Here is a 12,570-nt window from a genome sequence, read left to right on the forward strand (position 1 = left end):
CGTCTGATGGCGACGTCACTGACTTCAGGTGGCAACGTGAACTAACCTCACGGTAGCGACGTCAATAAAACGTCATGGTGGCGACGTCAACCAACGCCAATATAGAGATATCAACTAACGTCAAGATAGCGACGCCACCTAACATCATGATGGCGACGTCAACTAACGTCAAATTAGCGATTAAGGTGTCAAGTGCGACGTCAAGTAACGTCAAGGTAGCGAAGTCAACTAACGTCATGATGGCGACGTCAACTGACGTCAAGGTGGCAACGTCAGCTAATGTCAACGTGACATCAACTAACATCAAGATAGCGACGCCACCTAACATCATGATGGCGACGTCAACTAACGTCAAATTAGCGATGTTAACTTACCAACAACGTATTAAGCTCTCAGAAATTAAGGTTCATCAATTGGGTATTAAATTCCTTCTGCTGCGAATTAAGCTCTTTCTGTTGCAAATTGAGCTCTATCTATTGAGAATTAAACTCTATCTGCTGAGCTCTTTTTGCTTAAGATTAAATTTTACCTGCTGGGAATTAAAATTTGTCTGTTCGATATTTAGCTCTTTGTGGTGGAAATTAAGCACTATCTATATGTTTGGAATTGAGTTCTATCTTTTGAGAACTGTCCCTGCAGTATGAGAGAAATAAAACTCATTGTAAATTATACTCATGCTTTATACAAAACTATAAATAATTGTGAGCAAAATCAAAAAATAATGACAGTCCAGGGTTAACTCATCTTCACAATGTCACTGCACCTTATACCGTAGCTGTAATACCTACCATTCTTGTATCAAAGAATGCAGCCATTTGATTGGATTGTACACTAGCGAATACAGCCAATCAGAGCCCTCGACATATATAAATACTGATAATATTATGAATTTTGGTTAACAGACTTTCTGTCAAGGACTGTAATTGGTTGTATTTGCTAGAGTACCATCCGCACAGAATTTACAAATTTCTGTGATACAAGCAAGATGACTATTGCAGTCAAGGTAAAGAAGCAGTTTGTAAAGGCTTGACATTGTGAAGATGGGGCTCTCATACATACATAAGTTAAAGTAATATGAATTACTCTTACCGGCTCAAAAAGAGATAATTTCTTAGAGAATATAAATTTCTACATGTTTTCATGATCAATTTTGTCTCAAAATGTCTTAGGAGTGTTTTTTAAGGTTGAGGGATGTTAAAAAGATGACTTGTACACTGTTCACAGTCTGGTTACTAACACATAATGGATAAATTACATCGTGACAAATCTAATAATGTACAAAAATATCATGGCGTAGTTTACAATAAAATGAACCATGTTTAAGACAATCAAAATATATTTTTTAGCTTTTCAGAGACACTTATAGCTTCTATTAACACCATTCTAATTTTCTAGTCTTTATATGTGTATCAGTGACACTTATAGCTTCTATTTACACCATTCTGTTTTTCTAGTCTTTGTATGTGTATCAGAGACACTTATAGCTTCTATTTACACCATTCTGATTTTCTAGTCTTTGTATGTGTATCAGTGACACTTATAGCTTCTATATACACCATTCTGATTTTCTAGTCTTTGTATGTGTATCAGTGACACTTATAGCTTCTATTTACACCATTCTGTTTTTCTAGTCTGTGTATGTGTATCAGGGAGACTTATACCTTCTATATACACCATTCTGATTTTCTAGTCTTTGTATGTGTATCAGTGACACTTATAGCTTCTATTTACACCATTCTGATTTTTTAGTCTTTGTATGTGTATCAGGTACACTTATAGCTTCTGTTTACACCATTCTGTTTTTCTAGTCTTTGTATGTGTATCAGAGACACTTATAGCTTCTATTTACACCATTCTGTTTTTCTAGTCTGTGTATGTGTATCAGGGGACACTTATAGCTTCTATTTACACCATTCTGATTTTCTAGTCTTTGTATGTATATCGGGGACACTTATAGCTTCTATTTACACCATTCTGATGGTTTGAATGGTATATACTATAGAAATTGGACATGAAACAATGTAAATATAAGCTATAAGGCTCTCTGAAAGAGATGGTAAAAAGGTAAAAAGTCAAATTCAAAAAGAATTATTGAGGTTCAAAAACTCTGTTCCCGGTTTATTTCCTATGATTGATGATTGAATTCAGCCCATAAATCATTAACACCCTTTCCTTTCACGTGTTCTAAATCATTAACACATTCAACCAATCAAAAACTCTCTTTATGTTTTAGATTCAGCTTTTATCTTTTGTATAGCCACTTCAGGTAGGTTCTAAAGACAGCCCTTTTGAACGTTCCTCAAAAATGCCAATGTTAGTAGAAATTTGGTTGTTCAAAGCAGACAGGTTAGGTCAAAAGGTTAATTTGACGAACGTTCAAGAGGGCAGTCGTTAGACCCTAATTGAAGTGGCTTTATTAAAAAAAAAAGGAAATAAAAAAACGGAACGAAATTTTGTCTAATTTTAATAAGACTTCGATATTTATTGTGAAATTCAAAACGTGGTAGACAAGGCTTTTATTAAACAGAGGATTTCATTGGTTGACTGTCTGAATGACCTAGAATAAATGTTATATAACAATTTCATCAGATCATGCACGGTGGAAAAACATAAAACAAAATATCTAAATCTGTTTTTAACATATAGGCACAATTCAGCAATAAATAATATACATATATATTATATATATTAATATCTAGCAGTTTACTTGGTCAACCTGCTTCTCTTTTAATTCAGAATTCACCAGCCGTCACCAGCCGTAAAATACCACTAAAACTCATATACAGACGTGAATTCAATTAAAATAAGACCAAACTTTGATTCTGTTTTTATCAGCTTTTATTTTTAATATAGCCACTTCAGTTAGGGTCTAACGACAGTCTCCTTGAACAATCGTCAAATTAACCTTTTAACCAAACCTTATAAACTCTGCATCACAAAATGCAAGGGTAGAAATTTGATTCGTTCAAGCAGACGTCATCGAGTTAAATAAAAGTTAATTTGACAAACGTTCTGGGCTGTCATTAGACCTTAAATGAAGCGGCTATATAAAAAATAAAGGCGAATAAAAAACAGAATAAAAGGTCTAATTTTAATTAAACTGGTACTTTATTATCCCAAACTGGAGGAGAACTGAAGGAAGTAAAATTGATTCAAACAACGGAGGTTTCTCTGCTTTTACACTTTGAAATGCCTACCCCGTGTTTACATTATTGAGATTCTGTTTCTATTAAATCCTAACAGATATAGATGGCCAGCTGATATAGATTATCAGTTATCTCATTAACTAAATCACTACACTGGATTTTTAAAGAGGTTGTATGCAAAATTTTTTATTATCAAAAATTATAAGCTACCTGAAAATATTTCTTAAGCACGTTATATATATCTATGTATCTACTTGATCAAACTCAATTTGTTTTATAAGGGTGAATTACAAACTTTGTAATAGTTTTGGTGTTAAAAAATTAATAAAAACTTAAAACTTTCAGATCAGTTAAATGCCACATTTCTCTAGATTTTGGTGTATTGTTTTCCTAAATTTCAGCTTCAAAATAAAAAACATACAAAATAATCATGTCACTTTAAATCTTGATTCACAAAGCAATTAGATAACTCCTACTCTTACTGAGACAGTATTAAAGTTAGGTATTCAAATAAACTCTAGGTTTAAATCTAGAGAAATGTGTCATGTACCTTATCCAAGTTTTAAGTCTAATCTTTCTAATCCTGTTGATTATTGTTAGGTTGACTAACTATTTGAAAGATTAACGTGAAGTTTTATAAGTATATTTTATATTGTAATGATTGACTAGAATCCAGTAAGAATGTAGGTAACTTACAGTAACTTGACATATTCTTCAGTTAAAGTGAACCTTAATTCTCTTAATTATTATGCTCAGTTTTACAACCCCAAATTCAGATTTCAAACCAAAAGCTTAAAGATGGGTTTCCTTATTCTCATTTATAAAAATTAAAAATGCTAATACTTATATGAATAGAAAGTAGAGGTGTTCTAATGACTTGGAAAAATACCAGTTTGTCTCACATGTCCATAATTAATTCATAATTAGCTAAATTATAAGAGAATTACCAGCAGAATTCCAATGAGTGACCGATAAAGAAAGGTCTAAAAGTCTTTTTTTGTTTATCCAGACTGTACATACATGGACCTTTATGATAGTTTAAAACTCTTAATTATATGTGATAAGAACATAATGATATGATTAAGAATACATGATAATTCATTAGAAACATCAATTAATCAAATAAAAAAAAGGGAACCCATCTTTAAAACGTGTGCTTTAAGTTAAGACCATGACTAAGAGTGACAGGAAAGTTCAAAACAGAAGCTTATAGTCTAAGCTGTGGTTTAAAACCAAATGAAGCCATTGAAACCAGGCCAGGCTCATGAAAAAGATAAAAACTTTGGCTCTTACCTATGGAGCCCCTTTTCTGTACTTTTATAAAATATTTCGTTTTAAGAATTAATTATTTTGCTATGCGAATTAACTAATTCGTTTGAATGAAATAACATCATATATTTCGTTTAAACGAAATATTTTATAAAAGTATGGAAAATTGCATCAAAGGGGCTCCGTACTTACCCAAGGATTTAGATCAAATTGTGCCCTCACACCCTTGGTTGTGAGTTCTCAACACCATTCACAACTCAGTAGTATATGAGTTGCAATTGACATTTATAGCCACTTTTCTTGTTCACAAATATACACTATGGTGTGTGAGTTCACCTTATGCTTAAAGTGATAATTCGTCTAAGAATTAACATAAAATTTAAGAATTTTAAACTTGGCGAATAAGAGCCAGTAGATATATCTGGTGTTATAAATAACATAACAGGATCCTTATTTAATCCGATAAATCTAAAAAACTTAGTAATTATCCATAAATATGCAATTTACTATTGAAAAACACTTAATATCAAGATTAAGCGTTTTTCAATATTTACTTAGTTTTATGAATTTTCCAATTTTCCTGATTTTACAGGGATTCTGTTGTAACTTTATGACACCAGGTAAGTTCACTGATGAATATATACTCATATTGATCATTCTTGAGAATTAAATTTTATGTTCATTCTAAGACGTAGGATCACTTCAACAAGTCCTAAATAAGTAGCTAACTCCAGACCCGGATCAAAACTTAAAACCCTTCAACTGTGAGAGTGGATGTATTCACTAACTATATTTTTGATTAGTCTTTCTACTTTGTACAAATTTACAATTAAAAACAAGATTTTACACGACTTCACAAACTAGTCATGATTATTATATTTAATGCTTGTACCACGATTTACTCAGGGACCAGGGGTGAAGAAACAGCAACCTGTCATGTCTGATACAGGCAAAAAATATTAATGATATAGCAAACTACTGCTTCTCAACTTTCATTTTTTCTAAAAGTTTTTTGAAAACATTTGGACCTGACTAAAATTAGTTTAAACATAACAAAACTTGACCAAGGGACTAAGGGTGGAGAAACTATAGCTAGGCCTGTCTGATAAAATCAGCTGGCCGGTCAAGAAGTTAATTTGATGTACGCTCAATTAAGGGCTGTAGTTAGACCCTAACTGAAGTGACTATATCAAAAATTTAAAAGCTAATAAAAAAAACAGAACGAAAGTTTTCTGATCCATGCAAAGTTCTTTTTATGATTTTGCAAACTACATTTGGTCCTCATGAAGCTTTTTATATGACTAAACTTGTTCAGTAGCAAAAATACCCCCAAAAATACGAAAAATTTTGTTATCTGACTAAGGACTAGCTGGTAAAAAGGGATCTTTGTGAACCTAAGTTGTTATCCTTGTAAAATATAATTGTTTCTTTCATGATTATGAATTTCCAAAACTCTTATAGTGAACATGCTGAAAAAGAAACATTAGCTTAATGAAATCTGTGGATGCTGTGTTGACCAATCCACCATTATAAACAAATAAGCTACATGAACTGTGTGAACATTATCAACTGTGTGAACTAAATGTTGAGTTGATAAAGCCAGTAGCAGATTGACATGAAGTGGTCCAGAAAAGTCACTGTCTCTTCATCCCTGGTACAGACAAACTGTTTGTTTTAACCGAGAGTATATAAGTAACGAAACACGACAATAAAGTTACTATACACTACAATATTCGATGTAAACAATCCACATTACTCTGTCAGGATATTATGGCTTTACTGCTGAATCGTCGTGTTGCTTTCGAACCATCCAGACTTCCCGATCTGTGATGATTTGATTTGGACCAGAGTTTTAATTTATCTTCACAAACACTCGACATGGCCTGTAATAGTAATAATGTTAAACATAATAATGATATACTTTATTTAAGATTAATGACTCTAAATAAGTTTACTTCTGGTAATAAAATTATGATAGACGGACTATAATAAGAACAATGATGAATGACAATATTAATGATGATTAGTAAAAAATAATGATGAACTAAACAATAACAACGATGATAATGATTAGTAAAAAATAATGATATCAACATGATATTAAATGAAAATGATAAGATAGTGGATCACAGCCATATACGCCCACCACGGCATGCGGATGGCAAATATTCAAGATTTTGGGACAAGGGCAATAACTCTGCTTCTAACAGTCAAAAATAGCTTAAATTCGAACTTGATCGTCGTTTTATGAATATGTATGCACATAGAGAATTTCATTTGATTCCATCAATAAATCTAGTTTTTAGAGCGTTTACAAGCAAATGTTGACGGGAGGACGGACAGGGTTGCTGACAATATACGTCCACATAGAAAATTTCATTTGAAAAAAATAAAAAGTATAAATAATTTACCTCTAATTTCAATGCTCTTTCTTTACTTAAAGGTTCCATTGGAAAGACTAAATCATGAGCATCAGCCAACTCTCGCAGGTGAAAATAATATTTAGCATAAATACTAGAAGGTACGTTAATGTTAAACTGTAAAGCTTCTAAAAACTGTCTTTCTAATTCATTCCTAGAACACAAAAATATTTAAGTAAATACCTAAAAGGCTAAAATTCAGCTCTATCAGTATTTAGATGACTATACAGATAGCTGAAATTGAGCTCTATCAGCTGGTAAAGTAAATATTTAGATGACTATACAGATAGCTGAAATTGAGTTCTATCAGCTGGTAAAGTAAATATTTAGATGACTATACAGATAATATTAAGATGACTATACAGATAGCTGAAATTGAGCTCTATCAGTTGGTAAAGTAAATATTTAGATGACTATACAGATAGCTGAAATTGAGTTCTATCAGCTGGTAAAGTAAATATTTAGATGACTATACAGATAGCTGAAGTTGAGTTCTATCAGTTGGTAAAGTAAATATTTAGATGACTATACAGATAGCTGAAATTGAGTTCTATCAGCTGGTATAGTAAATATTTAGATGACTATATAGATAGTTGAAATTGAGCTCTATCAGCTGGTATAGTAAATATATAGATGACTATACAGATAGCTGAAATTGAGTTATATCAGCTGGTATAGTAAATATTTAGATATATATACAGATAGCTGAAGTTGAGTTCTATCAGCTGGTAAAGTAAATATTTAGATATACAGATAGACAGCTTACAATATCAATATCTTTTGAGCTCATATCAGTTTTCTAGATGATTAAATGCCTTCAAACCAACTTACATATCTTCTACGGCTATATCCTTTAATATCTGACAGAAATCAACGTTCCATACAGCCTGGTCGTCCCAGACTTTCGAGGCCAGTAAAATAGCACCGAGTATAATCCTCTTCCAGTTCGCAGGCATGATGTCAATTTCTGTATAGGTGAGCAATCGTTCAAGATAGACCTATAAAAAATACACATTATTATCATGTTACTTGTGCAACTTCAGTAGGGACTCAGGATGATAATAGATCAGTTGTCTGAAGATCTCTACTTGTCAAACTTCAGTAGAGACACAGGCTGAAATAGATCAGTTGTTTGAAGATCTCTACTTGTAAAACTTCAGTAGAGACACAGGCTGATATAGATCAGTTGTCTGAAGATCTCTACTTGTCAAACTTCAGTAGAGACACAGGCTGAAATAGATCAGTTGTCTGAAGATCTCTACTTGTCAAACTTCAGTAGAGACACAGGCTGAAATAGATCAGTTGTCTATTCTACAGTTGTCTGAAGATTGTATAGCGTGAAACTCTGAGTAACAACATGTTTCAAGTTCTGTTTTAATATTTCTATGTTACAAGCTATGTGGGCTAGAATAGATATGTTATGTGGACTCTCTCAAACAGTTTAGGTGAGAAATTGTTCAAGATAGACCTACAAAAAATATGCCATATCATAATATGTTATGTGGACTCTCTGAAATAGGTCTGTGCAGTCTCAAAGGTTTCAAATATGTATTTTTCCTTTCTTCTGTCTATGAGAAAGGTTTTAATATAAATAGTGTAATGTTAATGATACAAGGACAATTCTAGCTCAATAATAACCATCATATTGGTGTTTAATGAAAAAAAAACATTGGCTAACAGCTCTTGCTCCGTCCAATAATACACCTTACAGGCAGTAAAATATATATATACTTTAAAATAAGTAAAAGTATTGCAATGAGGGCAATAACCGTGAGTGCACACTGCCATCATGAGCTCTATAGTCAATAATGATATCAAGATATAATCTGAATATAACCGTTAGTTAACCGTGAGTGCACACTGCCCCTACATGAGCTCTATAGTCAATAATGATATCAAGATATAATCTGAATATAAACTTACTAAAGTAACAATAGCACATTCTGATGTCAACTGAGCAGCATTAAATAAATTGCGTACAAATCTATAAATAGTTTTATGTTCGGGATCACGTTTATCATAATCAGACTGGACAGGTTCTTTCTAAAATAATATAATAATACACTGTAGATATAGGTGGTAGGATTAACAGAGAGAGATCTTACCAATCAACTGTATTGGGATACAGCGACTTGATAGACTCTGTAATGGTTTAGCTTTATAGCCTACAGATACCTACAGATTATGTGGAGAAAGCCACCCCTTCACCTGTTTTGTGGTACCATGAGGCAAAGGGACATTGTAAAATACAATGGGGGCCCAGGGACTTGATGACTTGATGAACTCTTTAATGGTTCAGCATTATAGCCCACAGATACCAACAATCATGTCAAATTTAGTTGTATAATTTGAAGGAAAAAGCCCCTCAACCCCCTCCCCTACTCCCCATTGTGGGGTAAAGGGTCATTATAGAAATGACTTGATGAACTCATTAATAGTTCAGCTTTAAACAGGTATCAGAAAAAAATTCCAAATTTAGCTTTTGTCATTGTCACAGTGAAATTTCTCAAAAACTATTCCATCTTCATTAGCCACTAGGTGAAGAATTGTGGAGAAAAGTAAAACTTAAAAGTCAATTCATTTCATCTCATTCTCACAAACTTACTATCCAAAATAGAATAGGAGCAAGTGCCAAAGGTTTATATTTGAATTTATGCTGATCTCATCATTTTATCACATCAGAGTTATTTGTCAGATTTAGATTTGTCAGACTTCAACATGAGATGACGTCTTGTTAATAAAATTGATAACTTACAGATAGAGGATATTTCTTCTCATCAAAGATGATTAACGTCCGAGCTTCCTGACCATTCCGAGAGAAATTCCTGTTTTTAATATGAAAATAAATGGCAAGTGCTACAGCTTTAATAGTATTTTTTAGGTTTGGTTGTGAGACAGTTGAATCATCTATAAATATCGTAGAACATGAACTGAATTTCCTTAACTGACCACTCTCATCAATCTACAAAATAATAATTATAAAATGTGAATCACTTCATTAGCTGCCATCATGTTGTTATGGATTTCGAGTTTCGTTTTGCAGTGCGGATCATTAGTACTTGTTTTATTTATTCACCTTGTAACCAGAACGAATTATCTAAAACAAAGTACCGTTACACCAAATTCCAAACTGGCTACTTTTCTGAACATGTGACATTCTGATGTAAACAAACTAAAACGAAGCTAGTGCAGCAATGTTTTGGATCAGTTTTCATACCTAATAGTTTCCTATAACTTTGTTTACATGCAAGCCAATAAACAACATGTGATTGAAGCTGTCTACCATGTGGTTTTTTTTTTCTATGAAAGAATGACATAGTTCTTATACTCTTCCTCAGTAAAACTAACAGTAGATATCCCCTACCCTCCGTCAGTAAAACTATCAGGAGATATCCCCTGCCCCCCCTCAGTAAAACTATCAGATATATCCCCTACCTTCCCTCAGTAAAACTATCAATAGATATCCCCATACCCTCCCTCAGTAAAACTATCAGTAGATATCCCCTACCCTCCCTCAGCAAAACTATCAGGAGATATCCCCTACCCTCCCTCAGTAAAACTATCAGGAGATATCCCCTACCCTCCGTCAGTAAAACTATCAATAGATATCCCCTACCCTCCCTCAGCAAAACTATCAGGAGATATCCCCAACCCTCCCTCAGTAAAACTATCAGTAGATATCCCCTACCCTCCGTCAGTGATATCCCCTACCCTCCGTCAGTAAAACTATCAGGAGATATCCCCAACCCTTATCAGTAGATATCCCCTACCCTCCCTCAGTAAAACTATCAGTAGATATCCCCTACCCTCCCTCAGTAAAACTATCAGTAGATATCCCCAACCCTTCCTTAGTAAAACTATCAGTAGATATCCTCTACCCTCCATCAGTAAAACTATCAGATATATCCCCTACCTTCCCTCAGTAAAACTATCAGTAGATATCCCCATACCCTCCCTCAGTAAAACTAACAGTAGATATCCCCTACCCTCCCTCAGTAAAACTAACAGTAGATATCCCCTACCCTCCCTCAGTAAAACTATCAGTAGATATCCTCTACCCTCCCTCAGTAAAACTATCAGTAGATATCCCAAACATTTCCTTAGTAAAACTATCAGTAGATATCCCATACCTTCCATCAGTAAAACTATCAGGAGATATCCCCTACCCTCCGTCAGTAAAACTATCAGGAGATATCCCCAACCCTCCCTCAGTAAAACTATCAGGAGATATCCCCTACCCTCCCTCAGTAAAACTATCAGGAGATATCCCCTACCCTCCCTCAGTAAAACTAACAGTAGATATCCCCTACCCTCCCTCAGTAAAACTAACAGTAGATATCCCCTACCCTCCATCAGTAAAACTATCAGTAGATATCCCCTACATTCCCTCAGTAAAACTAACAGTAGATATCCCCTACCCTCCATCAGTAAAACAATCAGTAGATATCCTCTACCCTCCCTCAGTAAAACTATCAGTAGATATCCCCAACCCTCCCTCAGTAAAACTAACAGTAGATATCCCCTACCCTCCCTCAGTAAAACTATCAGGAGATATCCCCTACCCTCCCTCAGTAAAACTAACAGTAGATATCCCCTACCCTCCATCAGTAAAACTATCAGTAGATATCCCCTACCCTCCCTCAGTAAAACTATCAGTAGATATCGCCTCCCCTCCCTCAATAAAACTATCAGTAGATATCCCCTACCCTCCATCAGTAAAACTATCAGGAGATATCCCCTACCCTCCCTCAGTAAAACAATCAGTAGATATCCTCTACCATCCCTCAGTAACAATCTGTAGATAACTTACGTGTCGATGCTGACCATCTGAAGTGTAGATTAACTGACTGCGTCTTTTATTATCTACAACGTTAAAATAAAAAAATATCCTCCTTAACAAATTACATTTTAAATTTTCTCATGATTATATTTTCATCAACATAAAGATAATATTAAACTAATATTACTCTTGTGAAACTGAAAATCAAATTCTCAAAAATATAACCAGTAGAATCCAATTCATAATAATAATAATAATAATAACAGTTTATTAAGTTTCGGGCGAAGCCGAAAAACCATATTACATACCATATGTACATTAAATATACATAGATATAAATTATTTACAAGATATACTGCTGTATGATAGATAATATAAATACATGACCTTTTTGAGTCATGTAGTTTAAATGCATCATCAAATGTAACCATCCTTTTGATAAGTATGCAAATATAACAAGACAAGAATGACAAGAAAAAATTATTTTAAACAATGACTTACTTTTCTGTACTTCAATCTCTGATCTTGATGAAAATAATGGTTTGGCGTACGGATTGTTTGATGGATCTGAATCAATTTCTACAAAAAAATCAAAAACAACTTTTTCAACATAAATGTCAGTCTAGAGTCTAGACATAAATTTTTATTTTGAATATTTATGAAATGAGAAAAAATTCAATTCAAAGATCAATGTAGTCAAACATTAGGACTGAGGTTAAACGAAAATCAAAAGTTGGAATTCGAAAGAGAGCAGGCTAACGCCGCGGTTCTTGCAAAATTTCCCTCATCGCACCCTGCATGGTGTTGCCCATCTTCATTAGCCCACATGGTGCAGAAAAGTAGGATGTAAACCTCCAATCATTTCATTTCCAATATTACCTTCTGGCTCTCGTTCACTAATATGAGGCACGGCAGTTAGTGATGTAGAGTTGGCTTGCTGCGTCAGCATATGACC

General features: G+C 33.7%; 2 protein-coding genes across 2 annotated transcripts; one reads left to right on the forward strand and one right to left on the reverse strand.

The window, feature by feature from the left end:
• Positions 1 to 6,175: 6,175 nt before the first annotated feature.
• Positions 6,176 to 9,776, reverse strand: LOTGIDRAFT_144585 (hypothetical protein; the record flags this gene model as incomplete). Its single annotated transcript, XM_009055460.1, has 5 exons — positions 6,176 to 6,298; positions 6,827 to 6,989; positions 7,667 to 7,833; positions 8,759 to 8,878; positions 9,591 to 9,776. Coding segments are annotated over 5 exons (759 nt in total), but the record flags the coding sequence as incomplete, so codon positions are not given.
• Positions 9,777 to 10,814: 1,038 nt separating this feature from the next.
• On the forward strand, positions 10,815 to 11,636 carry LOTGIDRAFT_144583 (hypothetical protein; the record flags this gene model as incomplete). Its single annotated transcript, XM_009055461.1, has 1 exon — positions 10,815 to 11,636. A coding segment is annotated over one exon (822 nt), but the record flags the coding sequence as incomplete, so codon positions are not given.
• Positions 11,637 to 12,570: the final 934 nt, after the last annotated feature.

The sequence above is a fragment of the Lottia gigantea genome (genome assembly GCF_000327385.1).
Source record: "Lottia gigantea unplaced genomic scaffold LOTGIsca_242, whole genome shotgun sequence".
Classification (NCBI taxonomy): domain Eukaryota; kingdom Metazoa; phylum Mollusca; class Gastropoda; family Lottiidae; genus Lottia; species Lottia gigantea.